Source organism: Trichechus manatus, unplaced genomic scaffold, assembly GCF_000243295.1.
Source record: "Trichechus manatus latirostris isolate Lorelei unplaced genomic scaffold, TriManLat1.0 scaffold00002, whole genome shotgun sequence".
NCBI classification, from domain to species: domain Eukaryota; kingdom Metazoa; phylum Chordata; class Mammalia; order Sirenia; family Trichechidae; genus Trichechus; species Trichechus manatus.
Window position 1 is genome coordinate 3741707 of NW_004443938.1, and position 25360 is coordinate 3767066.

The window sequence follows — 25360 nt, forward strand, 5'->3', positions numbered from 1 at the left end:
ATCTGTCCTCTGCAGACCTTCATGATAGTGGTGACTTTCATGGAGTGAGGAATCCCAGTTGAGAGTTCTTTCACATCTGTCTTCTGCAGACCTTCATGATAGTGGTTTTCATGGCGTGAGGAATCCCAGTTGAGAGTTCTCTCAAATCTGTCCTCTACAGACCTTCATGATGGTGACTTTCATGAGTTTGCTGATGTCAGGTTGCTGCCCTCCCAACCAAGACTAATTTCTCTTTATCTTGTCAATTTCAAGGGCTGATAAAGCAGAAGACTGTAACCGGTCATGGCACTTTAATTTGGAAGAGATCAAGGTATGAATTTTTAGTTATGTTACTGTTAACCATTGTAGAATGTTGGACTGGATTGACTGTTTTTTTTATGAGTGCACCTTTAATGTCATGTTTTAAAATTAGGAGCTCACGAATATGTTCACCATGATTGACACTCTGGTATTTTTCAGGAGTTATTGATAATGTAAAAGAATCTCACAAATTAAATAAACATTGACCTTTCTCCTCCTCAGCCCCAGGTCCAAACCAGCCCCTAAGTGGACTATGGGAAGTGAACCCAGACATGGGTAAAGTGCACTCTGGTGCCATACACTCGCTGCCCCCGTGAGCCGGCACTGATGGGCTCCCGTGACGCATAGTTCAAACGCTTGGTGGGGAAGGCAGCTCTAGGGACTTGTGGCGTGGAGCATAGTGTCAGGTGGTGCAGGGCTATCCTTTCTGGCCGTAGCTGGGGTGGGTTTCTGAGTAGGGGCTGTGAGCAAGGAGGAATGATGGATGTCTTGGTTCTCTCTGCTGCTGTAACAGAACTGCCACATGTCAGGGGCTTTGAAGAATAGCAACTTACTACCTCACAGTTCAGGAGGTGAGCAGGCAAAATTCAAGGTGTTGATTCTAGGGGACGGCTCTCTCTGTCAGCTCTGGGGAAAGGTCCTTGTCTCTTTCAGCTTCTGCAGCCCTTGCGTTCCTTGATTCCATGGTGATCTTCACGTAGTATCTGTTTTCCCCCATCTGTGCTCACGCCTGTGTCTGAGCTGCTCTTTTTATATCTGCACTTAGAAAGGGGCAGTGGGCAAACCCCACCTTTGTTCCTAACTGTGTGATGAGGATCAGCATGAATCCCATCCCTAAAGTGTGGAATGGATCCAGTCCCGACCTTGCCACTCCTCCATCCTTGTTGCCAGCTGACCACGTGGCACCATCTCTCTCTGACACTAGCCACCCAGAGCTGGATCAGAGCTCACAGGTTGGAAGGACACCTTTGAGACCAGCTGCCCATGTAGCGTTTCTCTGACCCCAGCCACCCAGAGCTGGGTCAGAGCTCACATGTTAGAAGGACACCTTCTTTCATACTGCCAGACAGGCAGACGCCAGCCCCTGCCTACTCTCACTGCCCCTGTGGGCTTGATAAATTGCTAGAACAACTCACAGACTCTCACAGAGAGTACACCATACTTACAGGTACAGGTTTATTACAACCATAAAGGACACAAATGAAGAGACACATAGGGTGAGTTCTGGGAGGGGTACCAGAATAGAGCTTCCATACCCCAAGGAGGGATGTGCTGCCCTCTCCCGTGCATGGACACCAGCCAGGAAGCTCCTCTGAGCCTCAAGGCTCAGGGCTGTTATTGGCCTCACCACATGGCCATGATAGATTACATCATGATGCTTAGTCAGCACCAGACCCCCAGTTGGTCCCTCTTGATCTAGTCAGCCCCCACTCATTAGCCTCAGGTGTTAGTCTGGCTAGAAAGAACCAGAAAAAAAGGCCAAATTGCTTTCAGCAAGGTGCTTCTCCACCCCTCAATACCTCAGAAGTTGATTAGGTTTAGGACACGCCCTACACTGGTACGGACTCATTAACATAACAAAGAAAATCCTATTTCCAAACAGGATCACATCTGTAGGATTCCAACATGTATTTTGAGGGGATACAGTTCAGCCCATAACAAGTACAAAAGATTATATTAAAGGTTAACTCACAGGACTGGAATTTACAAGAGAGATTAGCAGAAGTGATCTTTTCAGATATCCAGGAATTCACCTACCTTATGTGGAATAGAGGGCCCTCTCTCTCTTCCTCCCCCCATTCACGTGCACGCACGCATGCATGCGCACGCACACACACACACACACACACACACACACAGAGACACGCGCACACTCATCTTTTCTTAGGGGTTACCCACAATTCCTTGTGAATAATCAGTAATATGTCAAGGTACCCACAGCCTGGGTTTGCAGGATGGGATCCAGGAGGTCAGGGGACCACCTTGAGAGTATGAGGTGGGATCAGAGGATTTGCTGGAATTATAGATCCCTCCCAGGAAGATGTGTCCTCCTGAAAGGATGGGATAACTAGCTCCAAATTCATCACAGGTTCTAATCCACATTGCACTGGACTGGGTTCCTTTCCTCCGTTTCCTTTCTAGGAGGTCTTCTAAGGCCATAATCCTGGAGGCCTAAGGCTCTTGGGACCCTCTACAAGCAGTTACTGGAGATGCCCCGAAGCCTGGTGATGGCGGTTCACAGACATTTTCCTCTTCAAGGGCACGTTTTAACTCCCCATGACACCACTGGGTTGTTCCTGCTTATGATGTGTCATCTTCAAGTGGAATTAAAGATGAATTCATTCAGCACAGATTTATGGAGTGCCTGCCATTTGCCAAAGGAGCCCTGGTGGCCCAGCGGTCGGCAGTTCAAACCTACCATCTGCTCCATGGGAGAAAGATGTGGCGGTCTCCTTCTATAAAGATTTACAGCCTTGGAAACCCTATGGGGCAGTTCTACTCTGTCCTGTAGGGTCGCTATGAGTCGGAACCAACTCCACAGCAATTGGTTTGGTTTGGTGTAGCTTATGTGTTATTTAAGAGTCCTAGTGGCACAACAGTTAAGTGCTCAGCTGCTAACCGAAAAGTTGGTGGTTCAAACCCACTAGTAGCTCTGTGGGATAAAATATCTGATGATCTTCTCCCATAAGGATTACAGCCTAGGAAACTCTGTGGGGCAGTTCTCCTCTGTCCTACAGGGTCACTATGAGTCAGAATTGACTTGACAGCGGTGGGTTTGGTCTGAAGTGTGCAGGGGGCTGAGACTGCCCCCCAGAGCAGCTTGTCTCTGGGGAAAGGAGAATTCAGTTTTGTAATGATTCCAACTTCCCTTTTAGATATGTCATAAGAAACACTTCATGCAAAATAAGCACAGAATCATTTTACTTGCCTAAGTATAATTAATTTTCTTAATATGTTAGTTCATCAGAGCTGCATTCTGGGTTTTGAGTTATTAGATTCTGTGTGGACTTTTTAATTTTTTTTTTTTTTTTTTTATGTAGGACCTTCTGCCAGAAATGAAGATGTACTGGCCTGATATAATCCATCGGCCTCCTAATTGCAGCCAATTCTGGTAAGTTTTTGTTTTTGACAGCCATCCCCAGTCTTAAAAAACAAGTATGGAAAGCTTTATAAATACATTTAAGTGGAAACAATGTGGGAAGCAAAGATAAAAGACTTAAGAACCTGTCTGCTAAGCCTGAGAAGTTGGAACAACCTTTATCTAGAGACGATTCTGTGAGGCTGCGTTTAGTGCCTTTCTGCGGTGGATAAAAGGGCAAAGGAGTTTACCTTGTCAGCTTGTTGTTTTCTGATTGATCTGCTATGTCATTTATTTCTTCGTTTAAAACATTTCCTCCCTCAGAAATGGAGTCCTGGTATGTGCTACAATAATAATGAACCTTGAAAACGTGCTGAGTGAAATAAGTCAGTCACAAAAGGAGACATACTATGTGGTCCCATTTATGTGAAACATCTAGAATAGGCAAGTGCATAGAGACCAAAGTTTATTAGTGGTCACTAGGGGCGGCTGGGAGGGAGGCGGACTGGAAGACACGATACTTAGGGGACACTGAGCTTCTCTTAAGGGTGATGGAGAAATTTGGGAACAGTTAATGGTGATGGTTGAACAACATGATGAACATAATTAATGTCACTGAACTGTACATGTGAAGATGGTTGAAATGCAAATGTTTTGTTACTTGTATACTTGCTGCAATAAAAACATACATGTATGTTTTTAAAATGTCCCATCCTAAGGTTTAACTCAGCGGAATACTTAGACAGCAGAGACTGTTTCTTAAATAAATTATGCTCCTGGCTTGACACATCTTAAGAAAAAGAAAGACGTGCTCAAGAAGATAATTATCTTACTCATGGGACTCAGGACTACTGTTACTGTTGGTTGCTATCGAGTTGCCCCCAACTCATGGTGACCCTGTGCATAACAGAACGAGACACTACCTGGTCCTGTGCCATCCCCATGATTGGTTTGGGATCTGACCTTTGTGGTCCATAGGATTTTGACTGACTGATTTTTCGGAAGTAGATTGCCAGACCTTTCTTTCTAGTCCGTCTAAGTCTGGAAGCTCTGCTGAAACCTTTTCGACATCACGGCAGCATGCAAGCCTCCATGGACAGACAGGTGGTGGCCGGGTTTGTGGTGCATTGGCTGGCAATAGAACCTAGGTCTCCTGCATGGAAGGTGAGAATTCTACCGCGGAACCACCACTGCCCCCATAGAAGGTGGAATTTAAACTTGAGGCTAAATTCTCTGTGTTTCAGTTAAACACCTCTAAGTTTAGCAGGAGCTGAGCCTAGTAGAGACATGATGTGTTTAATTCAGAATAGCTTTTAAAATAATTGCCTCCGAAGACAAACATTCCTTTTATTTACATTATACTGACTGAAGGTAGTTAGTATAATGGATGTCAAAAAGAGACTCTGAAACATGCTCTTGAACATTGTTAATGGAAGAAATGATGAAGTAAAACAGCTGAACAGATTTCAAAGGGTGGCTCGAGAAGACAAAGTATTATAACGAAATGTGCAAAGACCTGGAGTTAGAAAACCAAAAGGGAGGATCACGCTTGGTATTTTTCAAGCTCAAAGAACTGAAGAAAAATTCATGCCTCAAGTTGCAGTACTGAAGGATTCTATGGGCAAAATGTTGAATGATGGAGGAAACATCAAAAGAAGATGGAAGGAATACACAGAGTCATGACACCAAAAAGATTGGTCGACGTTCAACCATTTCAAGAGGTAGCATATGATCAGGGGCCGATCATACTGAAGAAGAAGTCCAAGCTGTACTGAAGGCATTGGTGAAAAACAAGGCTCCATGAATTGAGGGAATACCAACTGAGATGTTTTAACAAACGGATGCAGCGCTGGAAGTGCTTACTCGTCTATGCCAAGAAATTTGGAAGACAGAATTGATGCCTTTGAATGATGGTGTTGGCGAAGAATATTGAATATACCACGGACTGCCAGAAAAATGAACAAATCTGTCTTGGAAGAAGTACAGCCAGAATGCTCCTTTGAAGGGAGGATGGTGAGACCTCACCTCACATACTTTGGACGTGTTATCAGGAAGGACCAGTCCCTGGAGAAGGACATCATGCTTGATCAAGTAGAGGCTCAGCGAAAAAAAAAAAGGAAGGCCTTCAACAAGATGGATGGACACAGTGGCGACAACAGTGGGCTCAGGCATAACCATGGTTGTGAGGAAGGCGGAGGGCTGGGTGGTGTTTCCTTCTGTTGTTTGTAGGGTCGCTGTGAGTTGGAGCCCACTCACTGGCTGCCAACAACAACGGAGGGTAAAATTCTGTATTTTTTATCTCTCTCTCCAGTATGGCAGTGTATAACTCAGAGTCCAGCTAATCAGATTGTGCACAGAAAGATTAACCCGGAAGAATCTTCTGTGTAGAATTTTCAGGTGAAGAATTGAGAAAAAAAAGTTTGTTTGTTTTATATAAATGCTTTCCATTGTTACTATTACCTCAGGACATTGCCCTAAATTTTTCCAGGGATACAAATGCAATGATTGGCTTCACTCATTTCAGTGATTTAAGGCGTGTGGTTTTCAGCGTGGTTTCTGTATTAGGAAGAGCAGCTCACGGTCATTTGGTTCCTTCCTCTGGGCTGATGAGGCGTTTCACTGTGTTTTTGCAGCAAGTCAGTGTGAAGACATGCTTGTTATTTTAAACATTAAACAGTTATTACAAGGATCATATTACTAGGTGCAAACAAGAGCCATAATTACTCTTACACACACGACTACTCTTACACACACGGCTACTCTTACATCTTTACTCTCCACACATGGTTACTCTTACACACGGTTACTCTCACACACAGTTTTACTGTTACACACAGTTACTCTTACACACATTTTTACTCTTACATATGGTTACTCTCACAGCTTTTACTCTTACCAACAGTTACTCTTGCACACATTTTTACTCTTACACACAGTTACTCTCACACACAGTTTTACACACACACAGGTACTCTTACACACATTTTTACTCTTATACACACGGTTACTCTTACACACATTTTTACTCTTATACACACAGTTACTCTTACACACATTTTTACTCTTATGTACATGGTTACTCTTACACACATGATGACTCTCAGACACACATTATCGCTATTACACACATGATTACTCTTACATACTTATTATCGCTATTACACACGATTACTCTTACATACTTATTATCGCTATTACACACGATTACTCTTACGTACTTATTATCGCTATTACACACGATTACTCTTACATATAGATTCTTATTCTTACACACACACATACACAAAGACATTACATGGTGTATCCGAGACCGGAATCTGGGAAGTGTAACAACAGCATTGATGTGATTTCGTTGCAGTATTTTTCAAGATTTAATGAAGTTAAATAATTTACTTTGTTCTTGGATGTCTCCTAGCTTGTTAGCAGAAGAAACAGCCTAATGTGGGAGGGGAAAGTATCACAGTCTTGTGTAAGTGCTGAAGCTGCTGTTCTTCAGAGCCTGGAAGGAAACACTTGCACGCAGCAGAATGTTTCCCATCCCTCGTGGTCTGTTCTGACTTGCAGAGTCACCCTGCTTCTCAGGGGGCTTCAGAGCCAGAGATGGGAGGCTTCCAACCAGAAAGAAACACCCGTCTTTGATTGTGTGATGTTTCAGAATGTGAATCTCAAGTCAACTGTGGAACTGTGTTTTCAGTTTACATCAGACATATTTAGCAAGACTTAAACAGCAGTCAGGATGTCAAACGACACATTGCGTTGGGCAAATCTGCTACGAAAGACCTCTTTAAAGTGTTAAAAAGCAAGGATGTCACTTTAAAGACTAAGGTGCACCTGACCCAGCCATGGTGTTTTCAGTCGCCTCATATGCATGCATGTTGAGGGAAGACCCTCAACGAGATGGACTGACACAGTGGCTGCAGCAAGGGGCTCAAGCATAACAACAATTGTGAGGATGGCGCAGGACTGGGCCGTGTTTCATTCTGTCGTACACGGGGTCGCTGTGAGACGGAACCAACTCAACGACACTTAACGACAACAATCAGGGAGCAGAGGTAGAAACAGAAGCACATGGGTCACGTTGGGGTGGTGGTTCTGTGACTGGGACCTGTGTGTGATCCAAGGATTGTCTTCTCCCAAGACATCTGGGTTATTTCTCACTGAAGGACTGTTTCCTCCATATAAAGAAAGAGCTGAACTTTCCCAACAAGGCGGATTCATACAGCGCGCACCTAGTGGAGTTTGTTTGATGTTGATACATGCCAGTGACCTAGGGATCAGCTTGAAAAAAAAAAGAAAAATACATATGTTTGCATCCACTTCGATCAGAGCCCGCAGAAGTTAGAGCTGAAGGAGACCTTGATGAGGGGAGAGGATGAGTGACATGCCTGAGCGCACACAGGGAGTGGCAGAGCTGGGACTGGAGAGCGCGTCTCCTGACAGTCAGCCAGCGTTCTTCTTTCTGTCACCCAGAGTATTATGGGGGGAAGGAGAGTGTCTCTGGAGCTTCAGCACCCAGAGTACTGTAAGTTCAGAATCCCACGAAAGGAAAGAAGGTGACACAGCTGAGGGAAGTTGAATGAGAAGTAACAGCAGTGAAAGGCAGGTGTGCTATCTGCGCTGTTAGGACAACTCTCCTCTGGAAGGGGCAGACATGCCTGCTGTGAAGGGTGAAATAAATTGTTGTTGCCGTCGAGTTGATTCCGACTCCCCCCGTGTGTCAGAGTAGAACTGCTCCGTCGGGTTGTCGGTGGCTTGTTTTTCAGAAGTAGATCACGAGCACTATTTGTCGAGGCACCTCTGGTTGGACTCGAACCTCCAACCTTTCGGTTAGCAGCCGAGCACTTAACCATTGCACCAGCCAGGGACTCTGAGGGCATGTGACGGGGGGAGGGGAGGTGCTTTGTGATTCGTGGATCCAGGTCTATACCATGAAATTGCCCCTTCAGCAGGAAAAAGAACCCGCCGCTGTGGATGAATGCGTGGGATAGGAATGACTCAGCTCTCCAGCACTGGCTCTGCATAATCTGTATTCCGGAAAATGCTTAGGAAAGAAAGAATGGCTGGAATGAGTTGAAATGGGGGAAAACAAGGAGAAAACATTTCATGTAGCACTTCACAGTATTCTTGGAAATAATGGCTGTGTGGTTGCCAAGGAGACAACGTGTAATTTTCCAGTGGTTACACTGCTGCAGAGAGCTGGTTGCATTGTAGCCCACAGAGAAGATCCATCAGCAAGGAAAGGGAATCAGCCAACACGGATTTGAGTACAAAGGGCAACATGGTTACTCACTTCTGATTGATAACTGTAAATCTTGGTGTTACATTAAAAATGTCTGTCATGGATTGAATTGCATCCCCCCAAAATGGCTAGGTCATGATTCCCAGTATTGTATGATTGTATAATCTGATGCGATTTCCTTATGTGTTGTAAACTCTATCACTATGATGAGGTTATACTGATGAGGTTTATAAGATTGGATAGTGTCTTAATCCAGTCTCTTTTGAGATATAAAAGAGAGAAGGAGCAGAGACACATGGGAACCTCCCACCACCAAGAAAGCAGTGCCAGGAGCAGAGTGAGTCCTTTGGACCTAAGGTTCCTGTGCTGAGATACTCCCAGACAAAGGGAAGACTGATGCATCACAAGGACCTTCCTCCAGAGCCAACAGAGAGAAAGCCTTCCCCTGGAGCTGATGCCCTAATTTGGACTTGTAGCCTGCTGGACTGTGAGAGAATAAACTTCGCTTTGTTAAAGCCATCCACCTGTGGTATTTCTGTTGGAGCAGCACTAGATGACTGAGACAACGTGTGATTCCAAATGATGTGTGGTTAAGTGTTTTGAACCACGAGGATATCAGTGCTTTAGTACGTTCTCATCCCCAGTATCTATTGAGTTACACTTGTTGCACTGACATTTATTGAATACTTATCATGAGCCAGGAACTATATTTGCTTGTTTCAGAGTGCTTGTACGCTTCAGCTCATTTACTCCTCCCAACCTCACCATGAGATAGGTTCTAGAGTTATTCCTGTTTTACAGAAACTAAGAAGGTGCCTTGGAAGACAGGCCTGGCGATCTGCTTCTGAAAGGTCACAGCTTGAAAACCCTAAGGTGCAGTTCTACTCTGCACACATGGGGTCCTCATGAGTCGGAAGCAACTCAATGGCTACTAACAAGAACAACAAGGCACCTATAATCAGCTTACACTTTCAGTGTATTTCAGAGAATGTCCCTTTTATGCTCCATAGAATATAGAAAACTATCAAATAATTTGCTCCAGAAACTATTCTAGATGAAGAAAGTTATTCATCCTTTTTTATTCTTCCTGGTTCAATTTTTCATATTTTTCTTAGGTCTGAGAAACAACCAATGCATTTATTTAAATCTGGTACTCTGGATGAATTCTACCAATGAATTAATGCAAATGTAGTGTATGTTTTTGAGAGGCCACATATGAGTGCTTTATAAAAGGCTGCATAGATATTATTTATGAAAGCTTCCTGAATTAATCACAAGTAGAGTGAAGGAAACCTGATATCCATTTTGTTTTTCCATGCTAAAAACCATTAGCATCTGCATTGACAAGTCAGCTGTCGTTGTCAGGGTAGGTATAAATTATATTCAGCAAAGGATTGAATGGGACAAGGCAGCGTGATGGAAAAGACCCTGAGCTAGGAATCGAAAGAGTGGAGTTCAAGTGCAGGCTGTGTGACTTTTATCAAGACACCTAACCCCTCTGAGCCTCAGTTTCCCCATTTCTAAACTAGGGATAAGGTTTTTGTCATGCAGAGTTGTGAGAACTAAATGAAGAATGTGAAAACATTTTGGAAAACTTTAATCTGCAATAGACTGTAAGGAGTTATTACTAACAACAGTATTTCTCTTGAGTGAAAATTACTGTTTGTCTGCAGGCATTTGGTTAGGGTACCTTGTTTCCGTTGACTGTTATTTTATCATGGTCCCATATGTAGAATTGACACAAAAACTGTAGTCAGTGGTAGAAGCCGGAATGGGGAGGGGCATGAGGCGTTCCTTAGTAATTAGTTACTCCGTCTTTTGTTTGCTGAGAAACGACCAGGGAGCCTCTCTCTGATTCCTGGCTGTGGGTGCTAGCGCTCTGCAGAAGAATGCTCCGCTCTGCGAACCTGTATATGTTTGCACAGCCATGCTGTCTTCTTTCCAGTTTTCATTTGTTCTTAATTGTGCAAGCTGTAATCGTAGGAATGAATTGGAGCTGATTACTAGTGAAAGGCATGAAGAGGAGATAGAGAGACCTCTGGAGTGGGGCTGCATTGCCTGGGCCTTGCTTCTGTGCTTAGGGGATCTCAGTAATTGCCCGAGTTGCAAGTAAGGACTTTTATCCTTCCTTCTTTGCCAAGGAAACAGCATGCCCTCTGCATGTGAGTGTTCTGGACTAGGGGAACACATGTTGAAACACTTTTTGCTGCGAATTTGTTTCATCAGCTTCCAACTAGAGGTTTTTTTTTTAAATTCTTACAGGAAGCACGAATGGCGGAAGCACGGGACCTGCGTTGCCCAGCTGGATGCCCTCAACTCAGAGAAGAAGTACTTCGGTAAAATCCTGGATCTGTACAAACAACTCAACCTTGACAGGTAGGGTGACACTGCTCGTGTCTTGGCGCCTGGTGAGCCAGCTCCTGCCCGGTGCAGAGATGTGGCTGCGGCTATCTTTGCTCCGTCCTTTCATTCTCTGGAGTAGAACTATGCTGCCCAGCGCACAGGCTGGGAGCCTTGGAGTGTGGCGTCTGAGTCACGCCCCAGAAATAATTGGTAGGACCCTTCCAAGCCTCTTCTGATCGCTCCAGGTCGTGAACACGCTGAGCCGACTCAAAGATGTAGACTGCCTCTCGTAAACCAGTTGCTGTTGAGTTGACTCTGACTCATGGTGACCCTGTGTGTGTCAGGGTAGAACTGTGCTGTCAATGACTGATTTTTCAGAAGTGTATCACCAGGACTTTCTCCCGAGATGCCTCTGGGTGGACTTGGACCTCCAACCTCCCCGTTAGTAGCCGAGTGCATTAGCCGTTTGCCGCAGCCCAGGACTCCACCTCTCTGAGTACTAACTTATAACCAGACAGCACATTAGCCCCCATGAAAATCAAGACTTGGACAAGAGAACTTGTAATTTCTGACAAAAGTATACTGCATGGATCTTTGTGTAGTGCTCCCAGAACAAGCAGTTAAGAGGCGGTAGAGGGGCTAGAAGCCCAGAAATGACCCAAACCAGCGTGCCCTCGCCCACTGCTGCCCTTGTGCTGTGAGTGTCAGATAAGCACCTGATTTCAAAGACTTGGGGCCAGAAAACCATAAAATAGCTCAATAATTTTTATATTTATTATGTAATAATGACCGAAGACCAGACAAGTTGTGGGATGACATCAAGGACATCACACCGGAAGAAAGCAGAAGGTTACTAAAAAGATAGGAAAGAAAGAAAATATCAAAATGAATACCAGAAGAGACTCTGAAACTTGCTCTTGAACGTAGAGAAGCTAAGGCAAATGGAAAAATTGATGAAGTAAAAGAGCGGAACAGAAGATTTCAAAGGGCAGCTTGAAAAAACGAAGTATTATAATGTAATGTGCAAAGACCTGGTGTTAGAAAACCAAAAGGGAAGAACACGCTCAGCATTTCTCAAGTTGAAATATTGAAAAAAAATTCAAGCCTCAAGTTGCAATATTGAAGGATTTTGTGGGCAAAATATTGAATGACACAGGAAGCATTAAAAGAAGATGGAAGGAATACACAGAGTCACTGTACCAAAAACAATTGGTTGGCATTCAGCCATTTCAGGAGGTAGAATATGATCAAGAACTGATGATACTAAAGGAAGAAGTCCAAGCTGCACTGAAGGCTTTGGCGAAAAACAAGGCTCTGGGAATTGACAGAATACCAACTGAGATGTTTCAACAAACAGATGCAGCGCTGGAAGTGCTCACTCGTCTATGCCAAGAAATTTGGGAGACAGCTACCTGACCAACCAACGGGAGGAGATCCATAGTTACACCCATTCCAAAGAAAGGTGATCCAACAGAATGCAGGAATTATTGAGCAATAGGATTATTATCACATGCAAATAAAATTTTTCTGAAAACCATTCAAAAAACAGTTGCAACGGTACATCGACAGGGATCTGCCAGAAATTCAGTGTAGATTCAGAAGAGGATGTGGAATGAGGGATATCATTGCTGATGTCAGATGGACCTTGGCTGAAAGCAGAGAATACCAGAAAGATGTTTACCTGTGTTTTATTGACTATGCAAATGAATTCAACTGTGTGGATCATAACAAATTATGGATAACATTGCGAAGAATGGGAATTCCAGAACACTTAATCGTGCTCCTGCGGAACCTAAACATAGACCAAGAGGCAGTCGTTGGAACAGAACAAGGGGATACTGCGTGGTTTAAAGTAAGGAAAGGTGTGCATCAGGGTTGTATCCTTTCACCATACCTATTCAGTCTGTATGCTGAGAAAATAATCTGAGAAACGGGACTGTATGATGAGGAAGGCAGCATCAGGATTGGAGGAAGACTCATTAACAACCTGCGTTATGCAGATGACACAACCTTGCTTGCTGAAAGTGAAGAGGACTTGAAGCACTTGCTGATGAAGATCAAAGACCACAGCCTTCAGTAAGGATTACACCTCAACATAAAGGCAACAAAAATCCTCACAACTGGACCAATAAGCAGCATCATGATAAACGGAGAAAAGATTGAAGTTGTCAAGGATTTCATTTTACTTGAATCCACAATTAATGCCCATGGAATCAGCAGCCAAGAAATCAAACCACATGTTGCATTGGGCAAATCTGCAAAAGACCCCTTTAAAGTGCTGAAAAGCAAAGATGTCACTTTGAGGATTAAGCTGTGCCTGGCCCAAGCTGTGGTATTTTCGATCACCTCATATGCATGCGAAACCTGGACAATGAATAAGGAAGATGAATAAGGAAGGCTGAAGAAGAATTGATGCCTTTGAATGATGGTGTTGGTGAAGAATATCGAATATACCATGGACTGCCAGAAGAATGAACTAATCTGTCTTGGAAGAAGTACAGCCAGAATGCTCCTTAGAAGGGAGGATGGCGAGACTTCGTCTCATATACTTTGGACATACTATCAGGAGGGACCAGTCCCTGGAGAAGGACATCATGCTTGGTAAAATAGAGGGTCAGCGAACAAGAAGAAGACTCTTGACGAGATGGATTGACACAGTGGTTGCCAACAGTGGGCTTAAGCATAGCAAGGATTGTTAGGATGGATCAGGACTGGGCAGTGTTTCATTCCATTTTACATAGGGTCACTATGAGTCGGAACCAACTTGATGGCACCTAACAACAACAAGTTGAAATGATCATATTTTTGACATATTGGATTAAATAAAATATATTATTAAAATTTCTTTTACCTGCTTCTTTTTACTTTTTTTAATGAGGCTACTAGAATTTTTAAAATGACGTAAGTGGCTCACAACATCTTATAATTGAACAGTGCTGCTTTGGGGCCCACCTGACTTATGTGATACAGAGAAACAAGGCAAGAACTAGAGATTAGAGGAAACTTTGCACCCAGCTCAGAATACCACTGGGTGGCTTACAATAAGTTTATTCTCACACAGTTCTGTAGGCCAGAAGTGTGAAATGAAGGTGTCTGCAGGGCCACGCTCCCTCCAGGCTCTGGGGAGGTTCTGTTCCCTGCCTCTCTCCCGGATTCTGGTGGCTCTGGGCCATCCTTGGCACTCTTGGCCTTGTAGACACATCCCTCCAGTTGGCCTCCGTCTTCACATGGCCTCCTCCTCTGTGTCTGTCTGTCTGCATCTCTCGTTTTAAGGATACTGGTCATACAGGGTTAGGACCCACCGTACTCCAGTATGCCTGCACCTTAACTCATTACATCTGCAAAGATGCTAGTTCCAGCAAGGTCACAGTACAGGGGTAGGGCTTGAACGTATTTTGGGGGGGCTGTCTTAGTCATCTAGTGCTGCTATAACAGAAATACCACAAGTGGATGATTCTAACAAGAGAAATTTATTCTCTCACTGTCTAGGAGGCTAGAAGTCTGAATTTAGGGTGCCAGCGCCAGAAGAAGGCTTTCTCTGTCAGCTCTGGGGGAAGGCCCTTGTCATCAATGTTCCCCTGGTCTAGGGGCTTCTCAGGTGCAGGGACCGCAGGTCCAAAGGACACGCTTTGCTCCCGGCACTGCTTTCTTGGTGATATGAGGTCCCCATGTCTCTCTGCTGGCTTCTCTCTTTTATATCTCAAAAGAGATTGGTTCAAGACACAATCCAGTCTCACAGATTGAGTCCTCCCTCATTAACATGACTGTGGCTAATCCCATCTCATCAGTATCACAGAGGTAGGATTTACAGGAAATGGGAAAATCATATCAGATGACAAAATGGTGGACAAACACACATATTGGAAATCATGCCCTAGTCAAACCGATACACATATTTTTGGAGGACACAATTCAGTCTGTGACAGGGGCACACAACTTAATCCATGGCAGGAGTATATAATGTTTTCTACCTAGTTAAGATGAGTTTGGCATTACATGGCTGTATCTGTGAGTTTTCTGAGAATTCCGCTTCAAGATAAATTTTGCAGTTTTTCAGGTTTGCTGCTTTCGCGTTATGAAGTCAGCACAAAATTCCTGTTTATGATGATTTGACAGGCTAACCCATGAGAAAAATGTAATTTGTAGTAATGACTGATAGAGAAAAATAATAGAGGTTTTATTTTAAGACTTCATAATTTTAATTTTGTAAGTGCCAAGAATTTTTTATTTTTCTTGGAGACACTGCGGGAGAGAACATAATTTTCCGTAATTGTCTCTGCGGTTGTTAGCGAGCGTTGTGTTCCCTGCACTGCTCTTTCCTGGGTGGGTGCCCGGGAAACACTCACTTAAGGGTGAGTGACAGACGCGCTCCTGCGTCCCAAGCAGTGATGGGACCTGGCCTTGTTCATCTCACTCCTGGACGTGGGCAAGTGGTGTGTGTGTGTGTGAGAGAGAATGTATGTGAGAGTGACTGAAGGAGCGTGTGTGTGTGACTGTGAGGGTGTGTGTGACCATGAGGGTGTGTGTGTGTGACTGTGAGGGTGTGTGTGTGACCATGAGGGTGTGTGTGTGTGTCTGTGAGGGTGTGTGTGTGACCATGAGGGGGTGTGTGTGTGACTGAGGGTGTGTGTGAGAATGTGTGTGTGTGACTGTGAGGGTGTGTGTGACCATGAGGGTGTGTGTGTGTGTCTGTGAGGGTGTGTGTGACCATGAGGGTGTGTGTCTGTGAGGGTGTGTGTGTGACCATGAGGGTGTGTGTGTGTGTGTGTGTCTGTGAGGGTGTGTGAGAGAGAATGTATGTGAGAGTGACTGTGAAGGAGCATGTGTGTGTGACTGTGAGGGTGTGTGTGACCATGAGGGTGTGTGTGTGTGTGTCTGTGAGGGTGTGTGTGTGACCATGAGGGTGTGTGTGTGTGACTGAGGGTGTGTGTGAGAATGTGTGTGTGTGACTGTGAGGGTGTGTGTGTGTGTGACCATGAGGGTGTGTGTGTGTGTGACTGTGAGGGTGTGTGTGTGACCATGAAGGGGTGTGTGTGACCATGAGGGGGTGTGTGTGTGATTGAGGTTGTGTGTGAGAATGTGTGTGTGTGACTATGAGGGTATGTGTGTGTGTGTGTGACCATGAGGGTGTGTGTGTGTGACCATGAGTGTGTGTGTGTGTGTGTGTGTGTGTGACCGTGAGGGTGTGTATGTGACCATGAGGGTGTGTGTGTGTGACTGAGGGTATGTGTGAGAATGTGTGTGTGTGACTGTGAGGGGGTGTGAGTGCGTGTGAATGTATGACTGGGTGTGTGTGTGACTATGAGGGTGTGTGTGTGTGTGTGAGTGTGACTAGGGTGTGAGAGAATATGTGTGACTGATTATGAGTGTGTGTGTGCTGGGTGTGTGTATGAAAGTTGGTGTGAGAGTGTTAGTGTGTGGTGTGTGTGTGTTGGTGAGTGTATGTGTGAGAATTTCTGAATGTGGGTGTGTTCGTGTGAATGTACATGCGTGTGAGTGAGCGTGTGTGTGTGTAAAGCTGCTGAGGTTGAAAAAGCATAAATAGGGGCACTAGTAAAGATTTGTTAAATAAGAGGATTAATTACTTGGATATTTTACTTAAACGCTTTTCCTCAGCATCCATTCATTTTGCTCTTCCTGCTTGCTTCAGTGAAAGCCTGCTAGTGTAGCTGGCCTGCTCTCACCCAGGTAATGTGTGGCGATGTGCGTGCAGAGCCAGGCTGAGAGGCCCCTCTGAGACTGCAGTTCAGAAAGAGGGCATCCTTCTCGCCTGAGAGGGCCCGTCACCGGGCTCCATTCTGCCCATCTGACAACAATGGTTGTTCCTTCTGCGCCTCCTGGGCCTGAGAAGTTTGACTGCAGGCATGTTCTCAGTTAATTAGCCTCATGACATTTGAAATGGGAGTTTGCTACATTTTTTGGACAAGGAAATAAGTTTCCAATTATCTAGTTTGAAAGAGAATTGCTATGACTAAAGCAAGCTGTATAAATTATAAGCAGCAACACAGAGGCCTTATAATCTCCTGTCACATTATAAAAATGAGTTTGCTGGTTTATTATGACTACTTAGAATGAAAGGAAGTATGGCTGGCACACCTGGCACAACGGGAGCGTCAGGACAGTGAAGGCCTGGGCTTGTTCCAGGCGCCATCGGGAGACAGCTCGGGCTGGCACCCTCAGCAGGCACTTTCTTGGTTTTCCCCAGTTCTCTTGCATCACGAGTGATCATGACACACCTCACCACTGTCTAGCACTGAGGGTGGGGGCAGGCAGTGGGTGAAGGCATGCTGGTTTGGGTAATTTCTAGGGTTCAAGGCCCTCCACTACCTCTTAACTGCTTGCTCGGAGAATGACACAAAGATCAAGACTTTCTGATCTTCAGTCTTTGGAGAAACTCTTGTTATGTAATATACTTGTCAGAAATCATGGCTGAGAAAGGAATGCCCTTGTCAGTCTTCATTTTCCTGAGGGCTAATTCTTGGTCTGATTATAAGTTAGCGTGGGGAGAGGTGGCCTGAGTCTCAGAGTCTGCTTGGTGTGACGTGGACAGGCTTGGTGGGGCACTCGTAGGATTCTCCAGAGAAACAGAACCGACAGGTCATCTATGTGTGTGTGTACATATATACAGGTAGTCCCTGACTTACAGTGTATTTGAGTTATGACGAACTGTGCTTACGACCATCCATTCTTGTTTGGACATCTTTTCATTAGTAGGAGCCCTGGTGGTGCAGTGGTTAAGAGTCACCGTGAGCTACAGCTACTAACCAGGAGGTCACAGTTCAAATTCACCAGCTGCTCCTTGGAAACTTGATGGGGCAGTTCTGCCCTGCCCTATAGGGTCTCTCTGAGTCAGCATCAACTGGACGGCAGCTGGTTTTATCGTTAGTAATATGTTCTACATACGGTGTTGCTGTGTGTCAGTTTACATGTAATGTTTCCAACCCACAGAGAAAGATGCTGATGATGAAAGGCAATAATAATGAAAACTAAAGGAAAAAAAATGAGGTATTCAACTTACATCAGAATTGACTTACAACAGAGTCATAGGAATGGAACCCCATTGTAAGTTGGGAACTACCTGTACCCAGAGAGCAAGCTCATTGATTGATTTTAAGGAATTGGCTCCTGAGATTGTGGGAGCTGGCAAGTCCAAAATCTGTATGGCAGACAGTGAGCTGGAAAGTCCAGCAGAATATATATGTTATAGTCTTGAGGCCAACTCCTTCTCTCCCAGGAAATTTGTTTTTGCTCTTAAGGCCTTCAATTTACTGTATAAGGCCCACCCACATTATAGAGGGTATCTTAGTTATCCTAGTGCTGCTCTAACAGAAATACCACAAGTGGATGGCTTTAACAAAGAGAATTTTATTCTCTCACAGTCTAGGAGGCTAGAAGTCTGAATTCAGGGTACCACCTCCAGGGGAAGGCTTTCTTTGTCAACTCTGGAGGAAGGTCCTTATCATCAATCTTCCCCTGTCGAGGAGCTTCTCAGCACAGGGACCTTGGGTCCAAAAGATGTGCTCTTCTCCTGGCTCTTGTTTCTTGGTGGTATGAGGTCCCCTGTCTGTCTGCTCACTTCTCTCTTTTATAACTCAAAAGAGATTGACTTAAGACACAGCGTAATCTTGTAGATTGAGTCCTACCTCATTAACGTCATAGAGGTAGGATTTACAACACATAGGAAAATCATATCAGATGACAAAATGGTGGACAATCACACAGTACTGGGAATCACACGTAAATGCCTCCACAGCAACATCTAAACCAGTGTTTCACCAACCAACTGGGCACCATAGCCCATCCACGTTGACACATGAAATAAACCATCAGAGTTCTACACATTGTTTTTTCAGACTGTTTGGTGTGAGATTTTGTACATTGTGCCCCGTAATTAACAGGTGAGTTAGGGGTGTGCTACTTCGGTAGAGTCCTCTACTGCTGTTTAAAACCATGGGCTGTGGGAAGTGCTTCAAGGCTGTAGGCATGTAAGGTACTTAAAGGTTTGAGCAAATGCAGTGTTCTAGGATAAGCCTAGAGTCTACAGCAGGTATGGCAGGTGGTAGATGGTAACATGTGTGCCAACTGCAGTTGGTAGTGGCCCTCAGGAACGTGGAGCAGGACTCAGCTGGAGAGTGAACCCAGACCAGTTAGGGTCATGTGCTAAGGATGAGGGGAGGTTGGTGTTGGCCCATAAAAACCCGTTGCTGTCGAGTTGATTCCGACTCATAGTGACCCTATAGGACCGCGTGGAACTGCCCCATAGGGTTTCCAAGGAGCACCTGGTAGATTTGAACTGCCGACCTTTTGGTTAGCAGCTGTAGCTCTTAACCACTGTGCCACCAGGGTTTCCGTGATGGCCCAAGTGCCACTGTACGCTGTGCTTGGTAAAAGATGTACTGTCTGGAGTAATAGGAGAAAAAAAAAAAAACTCCTAAGAATATCTTAAGGAGCCCTGGTGGTGCAGTGGTTAAGCACACGGCTGCTAACTGAAAGGTCAGCGGCTCAAACCCACCAGCCTGTCCGAGGTAGAAAGATGTGGCAGTCTGCTTCTGTAAGGATTACAGCCTAGGAAATCCTATGGGGCAGTTCTGCTCTCTCCTATAGGGTCACTATGAGTCAGAATTGACTCAATGGCACATAACAACAGGAATATCTTACTTGCTTTTTATTCAGAAACAGGACATTTGAACAAGAAAGGAGGATGAACCCTCACACAGCTAATTTTTTTTGTTTAAATTTTAGTATGCTCCAGAAGTTGGGGATAAAACCATCTATCGATTACTACCAGGTAAGTCTTGCCATCTGCGTCTCGTCTAATGTAATCTGCTAAACGAGGCCACCTGGCAGGGTCAGCTGCCCTTCCAGCTGTGAGGCGCGAGTGGGTTTTCAAGTGACCCAGCACAAGCCAGTCCTGCGTCACGTTCGTGTTCCTGAAGGGATTGATTTGTGTTTCCTCGTGATACTGAGCATAAACCACGCCAGGCTGCTTAAGTCAGCGGCTGAGTGAAGCACAGACTCGGGCTTCCGGGCGGGAAGTGTCGGTTCCAGGTTCTGACGGGGCAGGTGGAACGTGCCATCTGAAAAGGTTTCGCAGACGGGAGTTGGCTGACGGGGTCACTGTGCGGGAGGGACATGTTGTCATCTTGTGGGAGCCAGGTTTAATCTCAAGACTGCACACCCTCGTCTGTGCAAGCCTGGTCGCGTCCCCGAGGTCGCGCTGGGAGGATGGTGTACTGACCTGTTATTGTCATGTACTGTGGAGAGGGTACTAAGACTGTGTCATAGCAGGTGACATGGTGTCCCTAATGCACTCTGCTTAACTTCAGGTCGCAGATATCAGAGACGCGCTTGCCAGTGTGTATGGAGTAATGCCGAAAGTCCAGTGTCTTCCGCCTGAAAAGGTTAAGTGTGTCTGTCTGCCTTTGTGTCTTCATTGCAAAAACGAGTTTAACTTTCTTGACAGATCTGTGTTCGCCATGGACTTCATGGGAGTTTTGTGTCTGTGTGTGCATGTGGATGGGTGTGTGTGTGTTTCTGTGTGTGTGTGTGGTGTGCAGGAATGTGTATCTGCATGCACACGTGCATGTGGTGTGTGCACTGTGTGGTGTGTTGAGTGAACGTAAGTGGTGTGTGAGTGAATGTGAGCATGTGTGTGAGTGCATGTGAGTGTATGGTCTGTGTGAGTGAATGTGTGGTGTGTGTGTGGTGTGTGTGAGTGTATGTGTGTGGTGTGAATGTGAGTGGTGTGTGGGAGTGAATGTGTGGTGTGTGAGTGAATGAGTGTGAGGTGTGAGTGAATGTGTATGGTGTGTGAGTGAATGCATGTGGTGTGTGTGAATGTGTGGTGTGAGTGCATAGGGTGTGTGAATGTGGTGTGTATGGTGTGTGTGTGAATGTGTGTGTGGTGTGAGTGAATGTGTGTGGTATGTGTGAGTGAATGGTGTGTGAGTAAATGTGAGTGTGGTGTGTGAATGTGTGTGGTGTGTGCGAGTGAATGTGTGTTGTGTGGTGTGTGTATGAATGTGACTGTATGAACGTGAGTGAATGTGAATGAATGCAAGCATGTGGTGTGTGTGTGGTGTGTGAGTGAATGTGTGTGTGGTGTGAGTGAATGTGTGTGGTATGTGTGAGTGAATGGTGTGTGAGTAAATGTGAGTGTGGTGTGAGTGAATGTGTGTGGTGTGTGAATGTGTGTGTGGTGTGTGCGAGTGAATGTGTGTTGTGTGGTGTGTGTGTGGTGTGTGAATGAATGTGACTGTATGAACGTGAGTGAATGTGAATGAATGCAAGCATGTGGTGTGTGTGTGGTGTGTGAGTGAATGGAGTGTGCATGACTATGAGCGAGTGTGTGGTGTGTGACTGAATGTGGGGTGTGTGTGTGTGTATTGTGAGCAGGTGTATAGTAAGTGAATATGAGTGTGGTGTAAGTGAATGTGTGTGTGGTGTATGTGAGTGTATGTGGTATTTTGAGTGTATGTGGTGTGTGAGTGAATATATGAGTTTGTGTGGTGTATGTGTCTGAGGGTGTGGTGTGTGAATGTGTGTATGGTTTCTGTGAAATTATGTGTGTGTATAAGTGTGTGTTTTGAAATAACAGATTGTTCCTTGACACCATGCCAGGACAGGGTTGGTTTTGCCCCTTATTCCTAATAAGAATTTACCTATATTCTGGAAGGGAAGGTGGAATAAGGAGAAGGGGAAATATTATTACTGTACAAAATTTATAAATGGGAAAATTAAGATTTTACATTGTTAGCTGATAGAGACATAACTTCTTTTAATAATGGGGTACAGTTGGTGGCACAGTGGTTAAGAGCTCAGCTGCTAACCAAAAGGTCAGCAGTTCAAATCCACTGGCTGCTTCCTGAAAACTTCTTTGGGACGGTTCTACTCTGTCCTGTAGGATCACTATGAGTCAGAATTGACTCAACAGCAATGGGTTTTATTTACTTATTTAGATACAAACGCCATTTTCTTTCCCTAATATCTTGAAATGTATTAATTTTCTAGGGCTGCCACACAAAGTACCATGAAGTGGGTGGCTATAAGATCAGAAATGTATTCTCTCACAGTTCTGGACGTTACAAGTCCAAACTCAGGGTGTCCGCTGGGCCATGTTCTCTCCAAAGCCTCTGGGAAAAGAGCCTTCCTTGTCTCTCCCGCTTCTCACAGCCCCAGGCGTTCCTTGGCTTGTGGCCACATCCCTCCAGTCTCTGCCTCTGTCTTCATGTGGCGTCTTCCCTCTGTGTCTTCTCGTTTACAAGGTACCACTCAGAGTGGATCAGGACCCAACCTGTTCTCCCGTGACCTCATGTTAACCGATAACATCTTCAAAGACCCTATTTCCAAACCAGGTCACGTTCACAGGTACAGGGCTTAGGACTTGAAGAAGCAGTTCAGTCCCTAACATACATACATACATACCATGCGTATGCAGTGCATCTGTACAGATCTTTGTCGGTGCGTACATTTCTTAACTTTTTTCTACAATAAAAGCAGCATATCTTCATACACGACTGCCGTTGGTGTGTGAAGGCACGTGGGGATGGGTAACCGGCCGACGGAACCATGGGCCGTGCCCCACTGCCCACAGCTGAGTTCTTTAGACCCTGGTACTGAGTCACTCTTGTTAGGTGCCCCTGAGTCATTCTGACTCACAGGGGCCCATGTGACAGAGTAGAACTACCCCATAGGGTTTTCTAAGCTGTCATCTTTACTGGAGCAGAACACCAGATCTTTCTCCCACAGAGCCACTGGTGGGTTCAAACCACCAACCTTTTGGTTAACAGCCAAGCATTTCACCACTGTGCCGCCAGGACTCTGGTTCGAGTCGCTGCACCTGTTAAATAAAAAGTGTTTATTCATGGCAGCTGGGGCCTGAGCTCTGTGGCTGTTCCTCTCGTTACCGTCTTATTGCAGACCTCATGACTACGAAAGCATGGTGCTAATCAAGATCTGACCACTGCCGTTCATTTCTGTCCTTAGAATGAGGATGTACAGAGCATCGCTCAGATAGAACTGTGTTTCACGAAGGACCTGCAGTTACGTAACTGCACCCAGCCCGGGCTCTCGGCTTCCCTCCGGCAGAAAGCCAGGGGGGCGGATGTGGCTGACTCGAGCATGGGGCTGGAGGTCTGTGAAGATGGCCCTGTGTTCTACCCCCCGCCCAGAGAGACCATGCGCTGATGCCGAAATTGTGGAAATACCCTGTGTTTTGAAAAGCAAGAGCAAGAAATGCACAAGTCACTGCTTCCTTAAAAACTCCAAAGTGAAAAGTGTTTACAACTCTTTCATTAATATAAGCCGCCTACTGTGTTCTTTTCACTTCAGAGTTTGTGAATTAATTTTGGGGGTTCATGTAAAGATGGCTAAATTTTGAGTAAATCAAAAGAAGGGAAATATCCTAAGCCTCAAGTAGCTGGTTCGTGGTGGAAATAAAGCTTCAGACATTCTTGATTAAGCTATCGGTCTTCTTTACAAGATAAAGCGGGTATCCGTGCATTTGGGGAAATGGCATAGGTTCAGGAAAGTCCACTTGGCTGGGCTGCCTTCTTGGAGCGGGGGATCTTGTTCAGACAGAGGAGGAATGCGGGCTCGTGCATGGGGGTGCTAGAAAGCATCTCTGCTCGGTGAGGATAGACATCCTGTCTTCCAGGTGGCTGAGCACTTCAGAGCTCTCACCTTGCAGCGTCTCCTTCCCCTGGCCTGGTGTGAGCTGTGCCCACTCGGGGCACCGTGGCGCTGGCAGGCAGAAGTCCTGAGTCAGGGGTGAGGCACCTCTCACCGCATCGTCTAGGAGTGTGCACGGGTTAAAACAGAAGCCCCGTCTTTCTTTATTTTCGCCAGGAGAGATGCGAATTACATATACAAGGTAAGCAGCCTGGTGCCCTCTCTGGGTGACCCCACCCTCTCTCCCTGCCTCCTGTAAAAGTGCTTAAACCCACAGAGCAGCTAGGCCAGGCCTGCCCAAGATGGGGTTCCTGGTCAGTCTGAAAATAGCATGTGACATGTTGCCCACGTGTGGGGTACCCATCCTTGGGTGCTCTGTTCTCCTCAAGCTGGGAACAGCCTTTTCTGTGAGACGCAGGACACCAGGGTTTCTCTTGATAACGATGAAGCCCATGGGCTTCCATTGGGGGTCACAGGAAGCCACCTTTCCCTGCTGTAGGGGTTTCGTGTTCACAAGGAGGACACCTAATGGCCTGTGACTGGCAAGCTACCTCCAAAAAAACAGCCAGTGGAAACCCTATGGATCACAACGGTCCAGTCCCATTGTGCGTGGGGTCACCGTGAGTCGGGGGCTGACTCAATGGCAGCTTGACAGCAGTACTGTCCTGTGAAATGAGCTGCTTCCCTGTTAACATCACCTTCCCCTGGGCGTCTGCCCTCTTCAAATGCTTTGAGGTATGCAGAGATAAAATATGACTGTGTCTTCATCAGGTTGGTAGTATTCTTTGCATTTTACTAACACTTAAAATGGGACATATTTTGTGCCAGGCATTATGCTAAGCACTTTACAAACATTTATTTACTCCTCAGAACAACCATATTTTCAGAATAATCCTGTTTAAAAAAAAAAAAACCCACTGCATGACTGTGAACGGTGATGCTGTTAAGAATAATTAGATTTTCCTTTGTCATGTTTTATAATCACTGGGAGCTGCCACATAGTTATGGTTGATTCTAAGAGCATAAAGAAAAAAGTGCTGTATTTCTCATCAGAGAAAATCCTCCTTTTATTCCTCTGTAGCATGAATCTCTAGAGCTTTCTGGAGCCTACTATCATCTTAGCCACGGAGCCCTCGTGGCACACTGGTTAAGAGCTCAGCTGCTAACCAAAAGGTCGGCTGTTCGAATCCAACAGCTGCTCCTCGGAAACCCTATGGGGCAGTTCTACTCTGTCTATAGGGTTGCTGTGAGTCAGAATCGACTTGACAGCCATGGGTTTCGTTTGCTTATAGGGACACGAGTCACTGGGTTAGGGCTCCTGCTCCAGTATGACCTCATCGTAACTAACTACGCCTGCAAAGCCCTTGTCTTCCAACAAGGTAACATCCACAGGTGCTGAGGGCTGAGACCTGGACCCACAACACCTATCAGCAGGCAGGATCCATTTGGCTGCTTGTGTTAGAACGTGACTTGCCATGGTGTCTAATGCTTCAAAGAGAAGGCCACTGGCAGATTAAATTATCCTCACAGGAAAATGAGGCATCTGAAAAGCATTACATAAGAACTTTGAAGAATTTCAGCACCGGTAAAACCCATGCAGTCAAGTAGGCTTTACTTGATTAGGGTTGGAGCGATTGTTTTAGTCTGAAGGTCCTTGGAATGTTTGCCTTTCTGGTAATGCGTAAAGACCAATGACCCAGCAGCACAAAACCGATTTTCAACAGATGCAT

At 45.4% G+C, this 25360-nt stretch overlaps 1 protein-coding gene across 2 annotated transcripts in view; it reads left to right on the forward strand.

Moving 5' to 3' along the window:
• RNASET2 (ribonuclease T2) overlaps positions 1-23222 on the forward strand; it is a 36373-nt gene extending 13151 nt beyond the window's left edge. For both annotated transcript variants that reach the window (XM_012554561.2, XM_023728530.1), the window contains exons 5-10: positions 253-310; positions 3342-3412; positions 10881-10994; positions 19704-19749; positions 20288-20362; positions 22947-23222. In XM_012554561.2, the coding sequence (XP_012410015.1) occupies positions 253-310; positions 3342-3412; positions 10881-10994; positions 19704-19749; positions 20288-20362; positions 22947-23147 (565 nt within the window). In that variant the 3' untranslated portion in view covers positions 23148-23222. The remainder of the gene's footprint in view (positions 1-252; positions 311-3341; positions 3413-10880; positions 10995-19703; positions 19750-20287; positions 20363-22946) is intronic.
• Positions 23223-25360: the final 2138 nt, after the last annotated feature.